The sequence below is a fragment of the Salmo salar genome, chromosome 04 (genome assembly GCF_965601325.2).
Source record: "Salmo salar chromosome 04, fSalSal1, whole genome shotgun sequence".
NCBI lineage: Eukaryota > Metazoa > Chordata > Actinopteri > Salmoniformes > Salmonidae > Salmo > Salmo salar.
The window spans coordinates 85,590,502-85,613,001 of record NC_138294.1 but is presented as its reverse complement, the minus strand read 5'-3'; the positions used below and the strand labels follow the sequence as shown (position 1 = coordinate 85,613,001).

General features: G+C 43.7%; 2 protein-coding genes across 2 annotated transcripts; one reads left to right on the top strand and one right to left on the bottom strand.

Annotated features, from left to right (window-relative positions):
* Positions 1-4,095: 4,095 nt before the first annotated feature.
* Positions 4,096-17,119, top strand: LOC106603913 (cyclin-J). The gene is made up of 6 exons (XM_082974770.1): positions 4,096-4,422; positions 5,059-5,160; positions 10,678-10,888; positions 12,477-12,776; positions 12,911-13,070; positions 13,376-17,119. Exons 2-6 carry the CDS (start codon positions 5,092-5,094, stop codon positions 13,860-13,862), a joined length of 1,227 nt encoding a protein of 408 aa, XP_082830896.1. The 5' UTR covers positions 4,096-4,422; positions 5,059-5,091; the 3' UTR covers positions 13,863-17,119.
* Positions 17,120-18,774: 1,655 nt separating this feature from the next.
* Positions 18,775-20,353, bottom strand: LOC106603912 (gastrotropin). The gene is made up of 4 exons (XM_014198137.3): positions 20,061-20,353; positions 19,642-19,817; positions 19,014-19,103; positions 18,775-18,905 (listed from the first exon to the last, which is right to left on the bottom strand). The coding sequence occupies exons 1-4, from the start codon at positions 20,125-20,127 to the stop codon at positions 18,855-18,857; spliced, it is 384 nt and encodes a 127-aa protein (XP_014053612.1). The 5' UTR covers positions 20,128-20,353; the 3' UTR covers positions 18,775-18,854.
* Between the last annotated feature and the right edge of the window lie 2,147 nt (positions 20,354-22,500).

Here is a 22,500-nt window from a genome sequence, read left to right as displayed (position 1 = left end):
CGTGGCAGCGCCAAATAGTTTGTTGGTATGGAATACATTGCATTTTAACGAGCTAATTGGTATAGCTTGTGTGGTAAATACCCACTCTGCTAGATGTCTGTGGTGTGCAGATCCCCAGTCCCTGCAGATCAGCAAGCATCAACTGGAACACTCCGGTGTTAACCTGTGTGTTTGTGTAAGGCTCAGTGGAGGCTGCTGAGGGGAGGATGGCTCATAATAACGTCTGGAACGGAGCGAATGGAATGACATCAAACACCTAGAAACCATGGAAACCATGCGTTTGATGTAATTGATGCCATTCCACCTATTCCACTCCAGGAATTACCACTAGGCCGTTCTCTCCAATTAAGGTTGCCACCAACCTTCTGTGGTAAGGGTCTACACTGTCTGGGGTGACTGTGGGGGTCTGGCCCTGTAGTGATGCACAGGATGTGATTACTCTTCTTCACTCCTCATTAGATTGCATGCTTTCTTTATTTTCTTTGACTCTTCTAAACAAATAAAACGAGAAACAAATTGCATCAAATTATGCTGACCTGAGCAAATGGAAAGTGCAAGAAACATAAAACCCTACAGATCATAAATGTTTAGGCTTATATGGCAGTAGACATAATTAAACTGTGCAATCATTGAAAACAAACACCCACCCACACATACAAACACACACGTGACCATTCACTCAGCAATAGCATGAAAGTGTCTCTATGTATGACACAAGTGTATAGTATGTCCAGGCTATAGAGATAGATAGAGGACTCATCTTTGTATCTGTGCCATTATTATTTTGTTTTTTTAAAATGTTACCATTATTTTACCAGATAAGTTGACTGAGAACACATTCTCACTTACAGCAACGACCTGGGGAATAGTTACAGGGGAGAGGAGGGGGAAGAAAGAGCCAATTGTAAACTGGGGATGATTAGATGACCGTGATGGTATGAGGGACAACTTGGGAATTTATAGAGTATGTAGCATATATGACAGCATGGGCAGAGCCACTCAAATCAAATAAAAAATCGAATCAAATTATATTTGTCACGTTCGTAAACAACAGTGAAATGCTTACTTATGGGACCTTCCCAACAAAGCAGAGAGAAAGAAGTCTTATGTCTTCTAGAATCTGTTCAGGGTCCTGTTTGTTCCAGACTTGGTGAACCGGTACCGCTTGCCATGCGGCAGCAGAGAGAACAGTCTATTACTAGGGTGACTGGAGTCTTGGCCATTTTTAGGGCCTTCCTCTGACACCGTCTGGTATAGAGGTCCTGGATGGCAGGGAGCTCATTCCCAATGATGTACTGGGCCGTACACACTACCTTCTGTAGTGCCTTGTGTTCGGATGCCAAGCAGTTCCCATACCAAGCAGTGATGCAGCCAGTCAAGATGCTCTCTATGGTGCAGCTGTAGAACCTTTTGAGGATCTGAAGGCCCATGCCAAATCTCTTCAGCCTCCTGAGGGGGAAGAGGACTTGTCGTACCCTTTTCACGACTGTGTTGATGTGTGCGGACCATGATAGATCCTTAGTGATGTCCTCCTCCACTACATCCCTGTCGATATGAATGGGGGCGGACTCGCTTGGCCCTCCGTTTCCTGTAGTCCACGATCAGCTCCTTTGTCTTGCTGACGTTGAGGGAGAGGTTTTTGTCCTGGCACCACATTGCCAGGTCTCTGATCTCCTTCCTATAGGCTGTGTCATCGTCATCTATGATCAGGCCTATCACTGTCGTGTAGTCTGCAAACTTAATGATGGTGTTGGTGACGTGCGTGGCCACGCAGTCGTGAGTGAACAGGGAGTACAGGAGGGGACTAAGCATGCACCCCTGAGGGGCCCCCGTGTTGAGGTTCAGAGTGGCGAATGTGTTATTACCTACCCTCACCACCTGGGCACGGCTCGTCAGGAAGTCCAGGATCCAGTTGCAGAGGGAGGTGTTTGGTCCCAGGGTCCTTAGGTTAGTGATGAACTTGAAGGGCACTATGGTGTTGAACCCTGAGCTGTAGTTGATGACCAGCATGCTCACGTAGGCGTTCCATTTGTGTAGGTGGGAACAGGCAGTGTTGAGTGCAATAGAGATTGCGTCATCTGTTGCGGCCGTATGCGAATTGGAGTGGGTCCAGCGTGTCTGGGATGATGGTGTTGATTTGAGACATGACCAGCCTTTCAAAGCATTTCATGGCTACAGATGTGAGTGCTACGGGGCGACAGTCATTCAGACAGGTTACCTTGGCATTCTTGGGCACAAGGACTATGGTGGTCTGCTTGAAACATGTAGGTATTACAGACTGGGTCAGGGAGAGGTTGAAAATGTAATTGAGTCTATCTCCATTTTAAAGTATTAAATTTTCTTATTCACGAATGACTGATCCCTCCTGATGACCCGATTGGACATGACTCCCACAGGGTCACCATGAAGGATCAGCCAATGAAGTTGGACTACATTAAAATGGTGGAAACCCTCAACGTCGCTGCACATGCTAATAAGGCCTTTTTGGCCCTGGAGTCCTCTATCATTCTCTATGGTCCAGGCTGACAAAAATGGATACATGGCCAGTGGTGGAAAGAGTACCCCAGTTGTCATACTTGAGTAAAAGTAAATATACCTTAGTATTTATTTATTTGTTTATCTAACTAGGCAAGTCAGTTATGAACAAATTCTTATTTACAATGACGGCCTATCCCAGCCAAACCCGGACGATGCTGGGCCAATTGTGTGCCGCCCCACGGGACTCCCAATCACGGCCGGATGTGATACAGCCTGGATTCGAATCAGGGACTGTAGTGACGCCTCTTGCACTGAGATGCATTGCCTTAGACCGCTGCCCCACTCGGGAGCCCATAGTAGAAAATGACTCAAGTAAAGGTCACCCAGTAAAATACTACTTGAGTAAAAGTTTAAAAATACTTAAGTATCAAAAGTAAATCTACTTTTGTAAATCTTATTCTACTACAAATCTACCATTCCAGTCTTTTACTTGCTATATTGTATTTACTTTGCCACCATGGCCTTTTTTGCCTTTACCTCCCTTATCTCACCTCATTTGCTCACATTGTAAATAGACTTATTTTTCTACTGTATTATTGACTGTATGTTTGTTTTACTCCATGTGTAACTCTGTGTTGTTGTATGTTGTCGAACTGCTTTGCTTTATCTTGACCAGGTCGCAGTTGTAAATGAGAACTTGTTCTCAACTTGCCTACCTGGTTAAATAAAGGTGAAATAAATAAATAAATAAATAAAAAATATAATTGCTAAAATATACTTAAGAGAATAATTTCAAATTCCCTATATTAAGCAAACCAGATGGCAACATTTTCTTGTTTTTATTTTATTTACGAGAGCCAGTGGCACACTCCAACACTCAGACATCATTTACAAACTAAGCATTTGTGTTTAGTGAGTCTGACAGATCAGAGACAATAGGGATGACCAGGGATGTTCTCTTGATAAGTGTGTGAATTGGACTATTTTCCTGTCCTGCTAGCCATTCAAAATGTAACGAGTACTTTTGGGTGTCAGGGAAAATGTACGGAGTAAAAAGTATATTATTTTCTTTAGGAATGTAGTGAAGTAAAAGTTAATGTGGTCAAAAATATAAATAGTAAAATAATGTACAGATACCCCCAAATAACGACTTTAGTAGTACTTTAAATTATGTTTTACTTAAGTACTTTCCACAACTGTCCATGGCAGGCATCTAGCAGTTGATTTCATGTGCCACCTGTTGGTCAAACAGAGAGATGACATAAGGATCACACTGTGGTCAATGCCATTGTTCTACATGCTGGATCTGATTGTATTGACACGTGGTTTTGATCATTTCTCTAGTTCACAAAATATAGATTCTTATTTTTAAGTATTAATTTTATGAGTGTGTCCAGAAGACCTATACGACCTGCACCACCATGCATCAGTCAAACTCAATAGCCTTAATGCTGTCATTTCAAATAGGCCTGCCCTGATCTTCCCAGAATATAAAACACGTAGTTCAAATCCTGTAATAATGTACAAGTGTAATATAGATGTTACATAGAATATCCGCCAGAAGTTGATTTTAGTTGAATGCTGTCTGGGGGCGCTGTCAAAACCCTCCCCATTCAAGATTTTCTCCACCGTACCAACAGGGAGAACAGCGTGTTGTCTGACCAGGTTCCATTGAGTTGAAGGGAACACATCACAGGGGGGTGAATCGAGAGGGGCGTCGAACAAAAATATCATTCAAACTCAACATACCAGTCTTTGGGTTTGAGTTCATGGATCTGTGCCGATTAGACTAGGAGTTGATTATTTTGCTGTTATTTTTCTGTTGTTGAAGGTGTTTTAAAGGTGTAGGGAAATTGTCGGCGAAGATTTTAATCAGAATGCTGCTGGTCTGAAACAAAGGGGTCGCGACTCCGGAGTGCTGCAGTGGTAAAAGCAGGTTGAAAGGTAACATTTTAGTGGATACTAGCCTACAAGTCCAACATGTGACTAGCTTTGCACGTTGTCACCATTCCAACCTCTTTCCGGTATGTACTGTGGTACAGTCATGTGTAGAACAATTGTCAGAAATATCCGCTTGGTCACCATAACTTTCTAGTGTGGCGAGGTGAGTTGCCACGCGTGGTAGATTAGTAAGAAATGTATAAGCACGAATATAAACAATGTATCCGAACATGAGCATGCCTAGTGCAATACAGATGGCGAATGTGAGGGAGTCGCTTTCTTAAATTACATTTCTGTGCTGTAGGCTAGCTTACATATTTATTGAATTTATCAAAGTGTAATGAAAACTGTTGTACAATAAGCAATACGCGGTAGTATCTGAAATCAATGAGTGCACACTAGGCTGGCTACCCTAACGTTACTTCCTAAAATAACCGAACAAAATCTGAGTAACGTTAAGTCAGTTTGAGTGCATTATTTTGCTGCAAATCCAAATGATTTGGATACCATAACACATAAAATCATACAAAAATTCAAGTTAAACCTGTCAGTTTCCCAAAGTTTGCCTTGATGATATAATTGATGTTGATCGGACAGGTATCTAATGTGTTTCTGGGCACTGTTTGGCGTTTTGCTCAGGGTGGACAGTGGCCACAACTCACCACTGGCAAGATGGAGCGGGAGGAGCAGTGGTGGACGTGCCAACTCGCTGCAGACATCCACCAGTCTCTACGAATAAAGGTGAACGTCTCATTCTGATTCTCTGATCGTTTTTATCCACAGCAAACATGGTGCTTAGTTGAATTTCACAAATACCATCAGAAAATGACGTGTGTGTATTTTATTTGCCTGTAGTGAGTTAATCTATTCCTGTACTATTTACTGTCTTTGATGCTGAGGTGTGAAATGTCACATGCCCCCCTGAAGCTTGGGCCTAAACCATAACACTTGAGGTCGTTTCCCTGTCTGCTTAGCAGAACCTCTACCACAGCCTTGCCTAAAATTGGCTGTGTTTAGACAGGCATCACTGTTCTTTTCACATCAGATCTGGAAAAAAAATATCAGATTTGCGCTGACTGTCTAAACGCAGCCATCTTATGTATTTCAATAAGACCAAGAGATGCATTTGTTTGACCCCATGGTATCATTATATTTTGTAGTTCAGGATTTCCACGACCTATCAGGGATTGACACTTAATGGTTGTGAACAATAATAAACCCAAAGACGGCTTCAAAATAGATGTATTGATCAGTCATCTTAAATTGTAATTAGTCAAATTGGCCGCGCTATTGTGTGCAATTGCTGTCCAAATGAGCTGATGCAGCCAGCTGAGCTGAGAGAAGATCTGTGAAGTGGGTTAATGGGTGGAGGGGGTTCATTCAGGGCAGACTGTAATTGTCTGTGTTGACTGGATTAGAGAGCACTGAGGACCTGACGACTCTACTCAGCCTGTTGGCTCTGTTAGTGTTTGTCTCCTGTTTATGGCACGGCTGTATATCATGCCCACTTCCTGTAGGCGCTGCTAAGTGGAAGCTTTTTGGCTGTATGTGGAGCGTTTGCTTTTATGCTAATTTAGGATCTTGCTCTCTTGCCAAAGACTCAACATTGTTAGATCCAGGGGTGCATCTTTCACTGGGGACGTCCACATTCTGAAATTGCATTTTTGGAATGTGACACAAAATGAGGCAACGGTGTGCTTTAGGACCATGCGGACGCCGAGCGGTCGGGTAGGCTGGTTGGAGTGTTTATCTGACTGGATTAAAAATAATTATGTCCCCGCCCCCAATTTCTAAAACCAAAGTTGCGCCCCTGGTTAGATCTGAAGTTCCTCTTGTCCTGCCTGTTACCCAGTAGCCAGATAATGGGGCTGAAGTGATGTGTAACTTTATGCTGACATTACTTGGTCATCGTGAAGGAATGCAATCTCCAGAGCTTTGATGTTTACACTTACACCGTCCTTGTTCTAGTTTGAAACAATTTACAAGCTGGCAACTACTGGCAAGATCTGATTTTTATCAGTAGCTATTCAGAAATAGAATTTGACAGGCTTCATGGAATAAATATTTTAGCAAATGGGTGCATTAGAGCTAAATCTAGGTGCTTTTTCACAAGGATGGTTTTTCATGAGAGCTTTGATGCATCTGCAGGGTTACAGTATGATAAATTGCACAACTGATTCTTTCCCACAGACCGTTGCTATGGAGGCCTCTCTACCTGTGTCCTCCTGCTCACCAAAGGCTGTTGAATGTATTAATAGCGCTTCTCTGTATAAAAAGGCACAGTTTGCTGCTGCCGGGTTGTATGCCTAGTTTGTTGCTGCACTGCTAATTGCATTTTCACGATAATGCAATTCACAAGGTTGAAGTAAAACAATTGAAATTGAAAGTGGAACAATAATATTAGTGATTTTGAATGACCAATTCATTAATACATTCCATTTCACAATTTGACAAGAATTTCCTGTAAGTGTGATGTTATCAAACCCTTCAGAATCTTTCAAAGTCGTATCACCCACTGTCCTGGAGAAAATGAAATACTGAGAATCCTGCACCAGAGAATGTTGACCCAATTTGACCTGCGTTTCAGAATAGGGTTGTGCCGATATTCCGACAAATCCAATATCGTAATATTTGACATTGACGATATATTGTGAAGTGCAAGACGATATGACTTGAATGTCAGTTTAAGGCAGTACCTCTCTGATTCAGAGGGGTTGGGTTAAATATAGAACACACATTTCAGTTGAATACATTCAGTTGTACAACTGACCAGGTATCCCCCCTTTCATTCAGTTGGACAACTGACCAGGTATCCCCCCTTTCATTCAGTTGTACAACTGACCAGGTATCCCCCCTTTCATTCAGTTGGACAACTGACCAGGTATCCCCCCTTTCATTCAGTTGGACAACTGACCAGGTATCCCCCCTTTCATTCAGTTGGACAACTGACCAGGTATCCCCCCTTTCATTCAGTTGGACAACTGACCAGGTATCCCCCCCTTTCATTCAGTTGGACAACTGACCAGGTATCCCCCCTTTCATTCAGTTGGACAACTGACCAGGTATCCCCCCTTTCATTCAGTTGGACAACTGACCAGGTATCCCCCCTTTCATTCAGTTGGACAACTGACCAGGTATCCCCCCTTTCATTCAGTTGGACAACTGACCAGGTATCCCCCCTTTCATTCAGTTGGACAACTGACCAGGTATCCCCCCTTTCATTCAGTTGGACAACTGACTAGGTATCCCCCCTTTCATTCAGTTGGACAACTGACTAGGTATCCCCCCTTTCATTCAGTTGGACAGCAGACCAGGTATCCCCCCTTTCATTCAGTTGGACAGCAGACTAGGTATCCCCCCTTTCATTCAGTTGGACAGCAGACCAGGTATCCCCCCTTTCATTCAGTTGTACAACTGACCAGGTATCCCCCCTTTCATTCAGTTGGACAGCAGACCAGGTATCCCCCCTTTCATTCAGTTGGACAGCAGACCAGGTATCCCCCCTTTCATTCAGTTGGACAACTGACCAGGTATCCCCCCTTTCATTCAGTTGGACAACTGACCAGGTATCCCCCCTTTCATTCAGTTGGACAACTGACCAGGTATCCCCCCTTTCATTCAGTTGGACAACTGACCAGGTATCCCCCCTTTCATTCAGTTGGACAACTGACCAGGTATCCCCCCTTTCATTCAGTTGGACAACTGACCAGGTATCCCCCCTTTCATTCAGTTGGACAACTGACCAGGTATCCCCCCTTTCATTCAGTTGGACAACTGACTAGGTATCCCCCCTTTCATTCAGTTGGACAACTGACCAGGTATCCCCCCTTTCATTCAGTTGGACAGCAGACTAGGTATCCCCCCTTTCATTCAGTTGGACAACTGACCAGGTATCCCCCCTTTCATTCAGTTGGACAGCAGAATAGGTATCCCCCCTTTCATTCAGTTGGACAGCAGACTGGGTATCCCCCCTTTCATTCAGTTGGACAACTGACTAGGTATCCTCCCTTTCATTCAGTTGGACAGCAGACTGGGTATCCCCCCTTTCATTCAGTTGGACAGCAGACTGGGTATCCCCCCTTTCATTCAGTTGGACAGCAGACTGGGTATCCCTCCTTTCATTCAGTTGGACAGCAGACTAGGTATCCTCCCTTTCATTCAGTTGGACAGCAGACTAGGTATCCCCCCTTTCATTCAGTTGGACAGCAGACTAGGTATCCCCCCTTTCATTCAGTTGGACAGCAGACTGGGTATCCCCCCTTTCATTCAGTTGGACAACTGACTAGGTATCCTCCCTTTCATTCAGTTGGACAGCAGACTAGGTATCCTCCCTTTCATTCAGTTGTACAACTGACTAGGTATCCCCCCTTTCATTCAGTTGGACAGCAGACTAGGTATCCCCCCTTTCATTCAGTTGGACAGCAGACTAGGTATCCCCCTTTATATTGTGATGTGCAGGACTTTACTCCATGATTGTTCTTTTATTGTTGCTCTTATTTTTTACTTTAGTTTATTTAGTACATATTTTTCTTAACTGTGTTGTTGGTTCAGGGCTTGTCACTAAGCGTTTCACTGTAAGGTTCACTACACCTGTTGTATTCGGCGCATGTGACAAATAACATTCTTTTATTTTTACGATTAAAAACAGTGCAGTTTTATCAGTTAGGATGTGTCAATGTGTTGAAAAAGAGGTCTAAATGTATTAATTAAGCCTTATTTCTTCGGCATTCAAATCACATTTTTTTGGTCGCGTGAACATCGCAGGTGCAGCGAAATGCTCATGTTTCTAACTCCAACAGTGCAGTAATATCTAACAATACACACAAATCCCCCAAAATTAAAATGAAGAAATATCAGAACTAATATTACATACTAATATTATTTAATGAGAATGTGACTATAATATCGTAAATAAGATGACAAATTTCACAGTCTAGAATTATCTAGTCATAAATGGTGCAAAACAATTTATATCGGATATCTCGATATTTGAATTCGCATATCGTAGAAGAGCTCTCCCCAAATAACGGCCAACCCTAGAAGACAGGAGAATGTTGACCCAATTGGAACCGCGTGTTGCAGAATATCAAGACCATGCCTTCAGCTGATCAAGAAGCAGCTGTAGAGTTCCCTAAATGAAAGCCGTGCTCTACAAAAGGCTGTGTTCAGAGGGTCAGGCCCAAGCCCCTCATCCCCAGGGAGACAGATGGCTGTGAGACATGTGGCCTGGCTGGCTGGGCTTGCACAAACATGGGAGACTCCCTGGTTCCCACAGCAGACTCCTTGAATATGAGCTACGTATAGATGGGAGATATATGGAACAGTTGGATTTGGATCTTCGGTGTCTTCCTTTGCCTAGCAACAGTGACCTTGCCAGACACATAATTAAATAGAGATATGTATGTCAATGTTTCCAGGTCTGAAATAGGATAGGTTGTTCACATGGATGTCTGTGGGATGCATATTTTTAAATGATCCATAACATATTTAATAAAGGTTAGTGGGTTATTTTAATATTTCATTTCCCTCCAACATTAATGTTAACAATTTACGTGAAGAATAGGCTTTTATAGCTGGTGACGGGTCTGGAAGGCATGGGATAAACAAGTCGCTTAGTTCCAAAAAATATAAAACTAATTCATAATATTTTGAGTAATCTTTTAGGCCCATTGTCCAGAATGGGTTGCAATTTCTTGGCAGTTCTTCACATTTTAAAGTGGAGCCTTGGCACATGCTTTTACATCGGCAAGGTCACCTGTGATACAAGTCAGAATTCGACGTCCGTCCATGTCTGAGGACGTCGGGAGATGAAGTGGAACCAGGCCACTAGGGGCAACAGTGAGCTCTGTTACCTTCCAGTAGGTTTTGCTAGAGCTTTGTGGAAAGGGATGATGGATGGGCATAAGCATCTGCTTCTGATTCCAAAGGTTGCGTGTTTGAATCCAGCGAAAGAAAGTTGTTTTTTATATTTTTGTTTTAAGCCTATCAAGCCTATCCCAAACCTTTGCCTTAGCTGTTCAGATTTAATGCCTAAACTTAACCTTGACAATGTGGAGTTAATGCCTAACCTTAAACACTTAGAAATTTGATGTTTGAGAAACATGGACGAATGTCTAATTATGACGTGAGACTGTGAGAGCTTGTAGGTTACATTTCTCCAGACAAAGTGCTGTTTGTTTTCTGTATACCCAATTCAACTGTGCAATACCTTAGCCCCTCTCATTTGTCTTGTCTCCTCTCCTTGTCTCCTCTCCTCAGGAGCTGAAGTTGCCTACCTACAAGGCCCACTCTCCTCAGATCAGGATGCGGCGTTACTTTTCTGACCTGCTGGCTGTCCTCAGTAACCGCTACCAGCTGTGCCCAGCGGCTCGCCACCTGGCCATCTACCTCCTGGACTTGTTTATGGACCACTACGATGTGGCAGTCCGCCAGCTCTACATCATCGCCCTCTCCTGTCTCCTCCTAGCCAGTAAGCAAACAGCAACACAGTCGATCCGGTAAAGATGGAGCAGCAGTAAGACTACCCTCTAGAACATGTCATCTCATAGTGACAAGTACTTCAGTTATAATGTCCTTCCTTTACAAGGACAGATGTAGGTTGTTTGCTCTTGTACAGAAAGCTGCATTTTCAACTACATCTGTATATATGTTTTAGAATCATAATTGATGTGAAAAAGTAAAGTGGGGATTGTGGAGCAGCCTGTGACTGCGTGGTTTGTCTGAGGCGCTGTGTTTAGTGTGAGCTGTGTGTATAAGAGCCTCGGCCTCCCCCAGACCTCTGTCAGTCACCAAGGGAACTTATCACATGTAAAAACCAGTAGGCCTGCATTACCCAGAACCCTGGCCTGCATTACCCAGAACCCTGGCCTGCGTTACCCAGAACCCTGGCCTGCGTTACCCAGAACCCTGGCCTGCGTTACCCAGAACCCTGGCCTGCGTTACCCAGAACCCTGGCCTGCGTTACCCAGAACCCTGGCCTGCGTTACCCAGAACCCTGGCCTGCGTTACCCAGAACCCTGGCCTGCGTAGTAATTAAAGTTGTTGAAGAGAACAATCACAATGGTGACTTCTAGAGATTAGATGTCTTCTAGAGATTTAGATGTCTTGTCTTCTAGAGATTTAGATGTCTTGTCTTCTAGAGATTTAGATGTCTTGTCTTCTAGAGATTTAGATGTCTTGTCTTCTAGAGATTTAGATGTCTTGTCTTCTAGAGATTTAGATGTCTTGTCTTCTAGAGATTTAGATGTCTTGTCTTCTAGAGATTTAGATGTCTTGTCTTCTAGAGATTTAGATGTCTTGTCTTCTACAGATTAGATGTCTTGTCTTCTACAGATTAGATGTCTTGTAGAGAATAGATGTAGACCTGACTAACGGAACAGTTGCCGTGGACAGGGTTGCCGTGGACAGGGTTGCCGTGGACAGGGTTGCCGTGGACAGGGTTGCCGTGGACAGGGTTGCCGTGGACAGGGTTGCCGTGGACAGGGTTGCCGTGGACAGGGTTGCCGTGGACAGGGTTGCCATGGACATTGACAACATTTGTGTTTTAGATTGAGAGGTCTCATTGTTTAGGGCTGTTTTTGCTTTCTGTTGTGGAACAATGATTACCCCTGCACCTCTCTGAGAGGGGAAGTGCTGCTGGGATGATTTTGCTAACAGAGAAGCGTTAATAAGTACTGTTGGGCCTTTTCAGTGAATGTTGCTGGGGTGAATATCTGCATGAATGTTTAATGACTTAAAAAATGAAAAGTGGGGTAATTATTTGCCCCCTTCTCAAACACACACACCCTCCAGTGATCTGTTGAAAGGGCCTCTCCCTGAGTGCCCAGGACTGGTCTCCAGAGGTCAGGGCTTCTGCATTGTTAGAGCATCTGACTCTAGGGGGATATGCATGATGAGGATTTAGCTGTGACCAGTGAAAGGGAAGATGGAGGTGTGTGTGTGTGTGTGTGATGAATTATACATCTATAAGCAGTCTTTTGAGCACACTCAGTATTTTCTCACACGACCCATAACATGTGTTTGATTTTTCACTCACTATAACACTGTTTCCCATCCAGGTAAGTTTGAGGAGAAGGAGGACTGTGTGCCAAAGCTGGAGCAGCTCAACTCTCTGGGCTTCATGTGCAGTCTGAACCTGTCACTGACCAAGAAGGATCTGGTCAAGATGGAGCTGCTTCTCTTAGAGACGTTTGGCTGGAACCTGTGTATGCCCACGTCAGCACACTTCATAGACTACTACCTCCATGCTGCTGTACAGGACGGAGACCTGCACAACGGCTGGCCTCTCTCCTCCCTCAACAAGACCAGAGCCTTCATGGACAAATACACACACTACTTCCTGGAAGTCTCCCTGCAAGGTGAGGAGGAGATTAGGAGTGGAAGTTCATAGTGACAGCAGTGGGTGGTTTAATGGGCAAGACAGATTTCCTCTTTAGTGGGGCCGTCCGTTGTTGAGTAAATGTAACTGATGATCTGTGTCTGTGTGTCCCAGACCATGCCTTCCTGGGCTTCCGGCCGTCCCAGGTGACAGCAGCTTGCATCGCGGCGTCCCGCATCTGTCTCCAGATCACCCCCAGCTGGACCACCGTCCTCCGTCAGCTCACCGGATACTCCTGGGACCACCTCACCCAGTGCATAAAGCTGCTGCTGCTGTAATACTGCTTTACATAACGTGCTGCACACCCACATTAATCTGACCACAAACCATGCTGATGGCCATCTGCCTAGGCTTCATTTATCGTCTGCCATGTCTAAAGTCAGCAGTTTTTGTGTTTGTGTTGTGTTCTTCCCATGTATGCACTTTTCCTTCATGGTGGGTTAATGCAAGGTTAATATTCTACAGCTTTTTCATACTGTCAATACCATTGACCCTTAGTTATTTCCTCTATATATTGATGTTTATGTCCATCAGCTAAAGGTCGTCAAGTAATGATTTTCACTCTTTTCCTCCCTGTAGTGCCCATGACAACGATGTGAAACAGGCCAACAAATCCAAGTCCAACTCTCCGTCTGGCCAGAGTCCTCTCCAACCGCAGGCCTATCCCTCGCCCTCCACAGCCTCCTGCTCCACCCTGATACAACCCTCTTCTGGCTCCCAGCAGCTGCTCTTCCAGACAGGCGGCTACCAGCAGCACCTCACCCAGCACTCTACTTCTGTTTCCCACATGGACATGCTAGGTGAGTCCCAGGCTCTAGGCCCTGTTGGGTCTCGGGACTACCTCCAGTCCCACCAGACAGGGCTCCTCTCAGGCTCGGTTTCTCAGGGAGCCTTCCCCCCATTCCCCAGCCTGACCTCAGGACTGGGCTCCTCCCTGCCCCTCCAGGGACCCATCTCCATGCAAGTGGTCCTTGCTGCAGAGCCCCGTCACTGTCTCGGCCTGTCCTACGGGGGAGGCTACCTGGGCTCCCATCACACCTTCACAGCAGGCTGCTTCGACAGGTGACGCCAGGAGAGGGAGGACGAACTGAACCTGGGCCAGTCAGTGTCCACCACCTGTCCTGACACCCTGTCCTCCTCCACCTGTCCTGACTCCCTGTCCTCTTCACCTGTCCTGACCTCATCCACCAAGGACGAAGGAAACCAAAAGGAAGAAGCAATGTCAATGCAGATATTGCTGCGGTTTTGACCTAACAAAGGTCCTAACTATTTGAAATGACACACTATTTGTGATGAGTTGTTTACATACAGTATGTTCTGTTCTTTTCACAACGTGCTTGATCTATACTGAGAGACTGTGAGGCTGGTTTGGCCACTGTGATTCTGACTCCCTGCTTCCACACCATTTCTCTCAATGTGGAACATCTGTTTTTTTTATACTAGTATCTTTCAATGCTGCTGCCTTAAACAAAACGATGGCTTTATGATCATGCAAGTGGTCTGTCTTTGGAGTTGTTTACATCCGTGGTTCTCAAAGCTCTCCTCAGGGACCGCCAGACATTTCACCATTTTGTTGTAGCTCTGAACTAGCTCGCCTGATTCATCTACTCAAGGGCTTGATGATTAGTTGAATCAGGTGTGCTAGCTCTAGAATAAATAAAATACCTGGGCCGGCTGGGGGTCCCTGAGATGTTTGAGAACCACTGGTTTACATGAACAATACCATATATCAGGGTGTTTTGATGGATTACTTGGGGGTGAAAGCTGTATTTTAACAGCTGTGTCAATTAATTCCTTTTTTTATGTTGTGTTTAACTTCTATTGGTTAAAGACGTGTATATTGTAATGTAGGAGATATGTCTCACTGGGATTTCTGATTTAATTTTTTTTTTGTATGTAACCTTTATTTAACTAGGCAAGTCAGTTAAGAACAAATTCTTATTTACAATGACGGCCTACCCCGGACAAACCCAGAGGACGCTGGGCCAATGTGCGACGCCCTATGGGACTCCCAAACACGGCCAGATGTGATACATCCTGGATTTGAACCAGGGACTGTAGTGACGCCTCTTGCACTGAGATGCAGTGCCTTAGTCCGCTGTGCCACTCGGGAGTAGACTCTGTCTTGTTTTGCTGTTCTGGTGCCACTGCAGGCATGGAGCCATGGTGTCCAGGGGAACAGACACATCTGTCCTCTCAGCAAATCAAACCACAGGGCAGGAAGTGATACTTTACTAGCTAGTCTCCGGGGGGGCGAAGCCACGCTTTCTCCTCAGTTGTCATGTAAATTCTCCTGACTGGTACCATTTAATATGTGTGTCTTTGACTGAAACCCATGCCAGTCACACAACCCTCGCTGGAACAGCTTCTGCTGCTCTCATTGTCACAAACACCTTGAGCAGTTAACGACGCCATGAGAATGTTGCTGCACAGGATATCTTGTAGCATCCATCATATTGTTCTGTATTACTGCGCTGTTGGAGATAGAAACACAAGCATTACGCTGTACCCGCGATAACATCTGCAAATCTGTGTATGCGACCAATAAACTTTGATTAGCACATACAACTACTGATGTCCTACCTCAGTCACTCTCCAGGCTTGTCCTGTTATTACAACAAACCTGCTGTAAAATTCACCTTGCCGGGTCAGATGTTTGGAGTGCCACCAAACATGAGATCCTATAAAATGAGCTAAATTATAGTTGACCGTAAGATGTTTTGTGATTTATTGGTTACCTTGGATACGACCCATTGAATGACAGTAGAAATATCTCTGACAATAGAAGAACAGAAGTATAATAACAAAATTTGACTTTTTTCTTTGATGCTTACATGGAATATTGCCGCGTTCACATGCTAGTCGGAATTAGGGATCTCTTGACATTTCTGACTTGCTAACTGGTTGAATGCTGCACGTGTATAACTACAACCAGTTAGCAAGTGGGAAATGTCACAGTTTCCTAATCCCGACTAGCATGTGAACGCGACGTGAGCTTGACGTTTGTATCGTGAGTCATGACACTGTCATTTAGCGACGTCTAAATCCAGGCAGGCCAGACATGCTGTTACCATTTAGCGACGTCTAAATCCAGGCAGGCCAGACATGCTGTTACCATTTAGCCACGTCTAAATCCAGGCAGGCCAGACATGCTGTTACGTCTAAATCCAGGCAGGCCAGACATGCTGTTACCATTTAGCCACGTCTAAATCCAGGCAGGCCAGACATGCTGTTACCATTTAGCCACGTCTAAATCCAGGCAGGCCAGACATGCTGTTACCATTTAGTGACGTCTAAATCCAGGCAGGCCAGACATGCTGTTACCATTTAGCCACGTCTAAATCCAGGCAGGCCAGACATGCTGTTACCATTTAGCGACGTCTAAATCCAGGCAGGCCAGACATGCTGTTACCATTTAGCCACGTCTAAATCCAGGCAGGCCAGACATGCTGTTACCATTTAGTGACGTCTAAATCCAGGCAGGCCAGACATGCTGTTACCATTTAGCCACGTCTAAATCCAGGCAGGCCAGACATGCTGTTACCATTTAGTGACGTCTAAATCCAGGCAGGCTAGACATGCTGTTACCATTTAGCCAAGTACACGTGGGTCCGGTGTCCGTGTCTCAGCTTTGATGGGGTGAGACGTTTTTTTTATAGAGTATTAAATATTTTACACATCAGATCCTGACCACAATGTCTGTCTGCTTCCACTACTGTTGACAAATGGCATGAAGGACCCATAGGCCTCTAGTTTAGTGGGTCTCAGATAACAAAACCATTCTTCTGCGTACCTTAACTTTGACCTACCTCTATATATAGTGCAACCTATGTTTTATCATTAGACCAAATGTTTGTAGATTTATATTTGATCTACAACTTTTTTATCTTTGTTTTTTTATTTTTTATTTTTGTTAACTGTGTGTTTTGTTAGAATAGATGAAGAGTTCAATGCACCATCAAGGACCAATGTAGTGTATCTTGTGATCTGTAGCCTAACGGTTGGTCATTTTAGATAAGACTGCTTTCAATCACACTGTCATCTTACATTTTAAAGGTCACCTTTTTTTTTTTTGCTAATGTTTTTTTTAGTACGTGTGTGTTTTTAACTGCTTTAAGGCAGTGGATTTCTTTACCTTAAATGAAAATGTTGTACATTGCAACCACCTAGTAGCCTCAACTCTTGAAATCCAAGTGGCCCAACTATATCCACTCCAATGGAATAATGATTACGGCTGTGAGCAGGAGAAGCACATTGAGGAAGGGAATCAAAAAACAGTGTTTACTCTGTCAAATGAGGTGCAAATAAAACCCAAAAAATCCAGTCTGGCAGTATCGTTCCTCCACCCTTTGTTTTTGGTCTTTGTCGAGAATATGCGTAGCTAGAGGTATTGCAAGCCTCTCTGAAGTCGATTAGCATACCCCAAGGGGAATAGTTTTAATATGAATGTCTCAACTCATTGCACATGAAAAGGTCTTCAATGGGGGTGAGAGGAGGGGGCTCTACCAATTAGCTCCACCCTCTAGATCAGTAACCTCACCCCAGCCTCTCTTGATGCTCCCTCCCTTCCTCTACAGACCTCAAGACAATGGAGGAGATTCCTATCCCTCATGTTTACCCTCCCTTTCCCACTAAACAAATGAAGTCAAGACACTGGAGACTATCGATACTGTAGGTGTAACGGGGATTTGTATCTCACAATGAAAAGACCAATGTGATTAAGTGTAAAGAAGAAACTGTATGTGTGAAGAATCATTGCAGATGAAGAATTATGAAAACATGTTAGTATCTCTTGAGATACAAACCACAACAGAAAGACAAAATAAGGAAGTAAAAGCAGTGCATAGGATGTCCTGTATATAGAGATACTCAGTTCAAGGGTCTTTTAGTGGAGTTTTGGTTAAACTCCAACAGGAATTAAATTCAGGAACAATGCATAGACTTTGCCTGTCAACTGTACGACGAAAGACTGATATACGATAAATGCAGCTTTTCCCCCCGATTTATTTCAGCAGTTTTTTCCTGGTAATTTTCAGAGCCTTTCTGAGAGGTTTCGTAACATCATCCTTTGTGGCCTGTATTCATTCACCGTTTCCATGAAAATAGGCTCCCGAGTGGCGCAGTGGTCTAAGGCACTGCATCTCAGTGCTAGAGGCGTCACTACAGACCCTGGTTTGATTCCAGGCTGTATCACAACCAGCTGTGATTGGGAGACCCATAAAGGCAGCGCACAATTGGCCCAGCGTCGTTAGAGTTTGGTTGGGGTAGGCTGTCACTGTAAAATAAGAATTTGTTCTTAACTGACTTGACTAGTTAAATAAAGGTTAAATAAAAAAGAGTTCTAATTTCAGTTGATCACTGATGATAGGAAAGTGAGTGAGAGGTTATAGTAGCCCCCCTTCAATGGACAGCTTGGTAGGGGGTACTGAAGTGGGGACGCTGGGGTGGGCAAGGGGGGGTTGGGTAATGGATCATTCTCGCTAGCTTTGTTTACAGAGGGGGGAGGGGTTGGCTAGCATAGTCCTCGGCTTACCCAGGGGCACTGACTCACCCGAGACATCCTCTTCTCTGCCTAGCATTTTATTGTGTCTATCCCAGAGAGCTTAATGGCTAAATAACAGTGAGGCACAAACCTATTGATTGCATGTTAATGTTTAATACTAAAACTCAATGTACATCTGTCATGGTGGAATGAGAATCAAACTCGTTTCCACATTCTGTTCTACACACTGCTTAATCTTGATGTTATCCGGTTTGAACATTTCTAGCAAATCTTGATAAAGACTTATTTCAACCTTTCAAATAGTCTGAAGTTACTACTACTGTGTATTTTGTATTGTGTTTAAAGATAGATTGCCCCCAGTGGTTGTCTCAGGATAAACATAGTGACATTTGGCAAGACTTGAGGTTCTCTTGTACCCATTATATGTGGCAAATGTCATCAAGCGTAAGAAAGACATTAAGACAAAGGCAGCAAGTTGGCCAGTGCAGTCTCATTTTATTGACTTATTATTTAATTAGAGTTGTTGTTGTTGTTAATAACACGGTCACAATATCTTTAGATCTTCTTGCTGGTTCTTTTCAACACGACCGAGCCCACGGTTGAGGTCTAAACAGCGGGGGAAAAGACGTTAAACATCACTTGGAACTGCCAAAACGTATTTTATCCTCTCTCCTAATATACACCATCTTCTGCCAAAGTGCCTGCCACTCTTACCTCAATCAGCTTTCCTCCGCTGATTTCAGATGTGTGGTGGTATTTGGGGAATTTCGTGCTCAGCTTGCCCCCCTCCATTGTAACGGTGGCCTGAAATGGATGGACATAAAAATGCTTTTTATTCAAACTATAATTTATTCAACAAACAACCTCAGTTTGTTTGATCTACATGTCATATAATACATGCATCCAAGTTCCCCTAAACATAGATTTATTTTGACGTTTAGCAGACACTCTTATCCAGAGCGACTTACAGGAGCAATTAGGGTTAAGTGCCTTGCTCAAAGGCACATCGACATACTTTTCACCTAGTCAGTTCGGTGGAGTCAAACCAGCAACCTTTCGCTTACTGTCCCAACATGCTTAACTGCTAGGCTACCTGTCGCCCTTCTGATCTTCGCTTTGCTATTCAAACCCTCCAAAATATTAGACAAACTTGCTGCAGATTTCATTATGTGAATTTGAATGTCAATATACACATGATAACTGTCTATCTTGTCTGAATGTCATCTTTACGGCTGTTGACCCTGACTACTGACTATATGAGACTTGAGTCTGAAATACAACAGCAGTTTACACAACAGACACCGGCACAAAACTCTCTCATTTCTGATCTAGAGATGTTTACCTTGAACTTTTTCCCACCGATGGTCTCCATGTCACATTCCTGGTCAATTACAAACTTGTTGGTGACGCTCTTGTTTGTGGGATAGAGCTGGGACCATGAGAACTCATTGCCGTTCTGCACCACCTCAGTGATGAGTTTGTAATCGCGACCCTTCTCAATGATGTCATCAGGGATGCCTTGGATTACAAGAAAATATGTAGTTAGACTACGGGGTAATGAGGCCATTTTGAATCATATGTGTTTTGAATCACATACAATCATACGTTTGAGCACTGTCATTTTTCCACACTGACACTGCTAATCACCAATGAATGTGAATACATCCCTTTCAATACATTGCATAATCCAAGTTAATTCAAGATGTCAAGACAAATAGTTTTTATAGGCTCTAGGCTAGTAAGCTTGAGTAAATGCCTCACCAACGAGCTTGCAGAATTCTTCGTATCCCTCCTGGGTCTCAGTTTCCCACTTTCCAGCAAAGGCCATGGTGTACAGAGAGTTGATGGGTTGAGGAGAGGTGAGCGAAAAATCAATTCCAAGGCAAGCAGGGAAGCGTAAGGTACTGAGTGACAACCTGTCCCTCTTTAAATACAGTCACCATCTCCACCCATCTCTCATGACACTTTTGGTACAGCACTACCATAACTACACCATAAACATTTATGGTGCCACCTGGGTAATATGGCGAGTCATCAGAGAGCTGTTGACCATGGGGTCACTCACCTTTCCACATAGTATAGTAGCCTATGGTGAAATACCCACTGCACCGAATGTTAAGCCCTTAAACAACACAACCAGACGTGAGCCCGACTGAATAAATTGAACTTTGAACAATATTTCAATACTACATCAAATGGCAGCATAGAGGTCCAAAGTGTCTCAGAAAAGTGGACAAGATTGTACTGTACAACTCCTTTTTAAATTTGTTAGTAAAGGGGAATCACATTGTGAGTTTACTGACTGCTTCAGTCTAGGCCCCTAAGGCTACCTTACATAGAGATGAAACAGGCTCTCTGAATCAACCACCATTTTGTCTTGCCTGTTTAGTTCTCCTCTGTCACTGGGAGTGTTGTTGTAACCCCTGATGGACAGCCACAGAGGTGTACTGTGCATTTTCCACTCTTGACAAAAGGGCCTGCAAAGCTGTGATGAGGCAAGATCTGGGACTTGGCAGTACACAAGATCAACTCATGTAAGGACAGTAAGCTCTTTAGATCAACAGCCACAACACCAGGGTGTGTTGTCTTCAGGTGTGGACATGGGAAAGCACACCTATCCTCAGACCTCTCCCAAAAATTCACACACCAATGCAATTCAGTGTTCCACTACTCAGATGCTACTCAGAGTAAATATCTCTTAACACACACACACACACACACACACACACACACACACACACACACACACACACACACACACACACACACACACACACAGTGTGTTTCATAATTATAAAGTCATTTTTGAGGAAGCAACACATACTCCAGGTCAATACCCTTAAGTGATAGGGGTAAAACCCATTGCTCATCATATAATCTCTACTGGTATATACCTTTTCAAAATGCAAGCCACAAGACTGTTGCTTTCTGCCCATGTTTTTGATCATTCCTTGATTTACGAAATGCTCTAATAGTTTTTTGTTTGTTGAAATGCTCATTTGAAATGCTTACAACAGTGAGACGAAGTCATCCCAAAGTCTATTCGGGTTACAGTTACTCATTGACTTAAACTGTCACCTTTGATTTCATCACTAGTGTCGTTGTTGTACTATGCCATGAGAAAACATAAACCTCTTTCATGATTGTATGCTCAACTGATTGTATGCTCAACAGTGTCCTTCAGCGCTGAGCCAAATAATTTTATTCCCCTCTCAGGGTTGAATCAGTTTGAAGAACGTAAAACACAGTGAAACATCAACTTTTATAGTGCACCATACTAATTCAAAGTACACCTTACCAATGACTCCCGAGTGGCGCAGCGGTCTAAGGCACTGCATCTCAGTGCTAGAGGTGACACTACACACCCTGGTTCAATCCTGGGCTGTATCACAACCGGCTGTGTATTAGGAGTCCCATAGGGCGGGCGCACAATTGGCCTTGTGTTGTTAGGGGAGGGTTTGGCTGGGGTAGACTGTCATTGTAAAATAAGAATGTGTTCTTAACTGACTTGCCTAGTTAAATAAAATGACAAATGTAATACTTGCCAAATGTCATACAAATCAGAATTAATCTTTGTAAGTAGGTGCTCTCTCTTATTGATAATCTGTAATTCACACAACTGACACAACTAACTGTCTTTGTCCATAAAATATGGCCTATACTGTATTCTCATATTCCATAGTATGCAATCTGCAAGGTCTTTCAACAAGGAGTATGTCACATTTGTGCTCTCAAACCTTATAGCACGTAGGGTCTGTGGCGTGATTGTATCTGTCTGATTTCTTTGCAAAGTACTAATAAACTATTTGAATATGTCCACATTTCCTCAACTCAAAATGTAGTTCAGCTGCCTAGTCAAATAATTTATCTCCCATCCACCCCAACGGTATTTCCTGCTGAGATGCTTTGACAGTGCTTTTCAGAGGGAACACTGTTGACCAAACACTATCAGTTTGAAAAAAATCCTGTATCCATTGAATAACATAGATGAGGGATATACAGTAGTTTGCATTGTAATTCTACAATTGATCGTTTTTTGGGATCCTGTCTTCAGAAATGGAGAAACTGTAGCATATATAGACCTTCTGGTAAATGGGGATTCTATAGAGACATACAAATAATGTGAGAAAATAAGAGAATAAAATACAAATTTGCAATTATGGCCTAGGACTTTGAAAACCCTTGCACCACCCAGTAATCC

Coding starts and splice junctions, on each gene's coding strand:
- LOC106603913 (XM_082974770.1), top strand. CDS start 5,092: ATGGAGCGGGAGGAGCAGTGGTGGACGTGCCAACTCGCTGCAGACATC. Junction 10,889..12,476: donor CTCCTGTCTCCTCCTAGCCA/GTAAGCAAACAG, acceptor TTTCCCATCCAG/GTAAGTTTGAGGAGAAGGAG. Junction 12,777..12,910: donor CCTGGAAGTCTCCCTGCAAG/GTGAGGAGGAGA, acceptor TGTGTGTCCCAG/ACCATGCCTTCCTGGGCTTC.
- LOC106603912 (XM_014198137.3), bottom strand. CDS start 20,127: ATGGCCTTTGCTGGAAAGTGGGAAACTGAGACCCAGGAGGGATACGAA. Junction 19,818..20,060: donor AGAATTCTGCAAGCTCGTTG/GTGAGGCATTTA, acceptor TTGTAATCCAAG/GCATCCCTGATGACATCATT. Junction 18,906..19,013: donor GCGGAGGAAAGCTGATTGAG/GTAAGAGTGGCA, acceptor CCCGCTGTTTAG/ACCTCAACCGTGGGCTCGGT.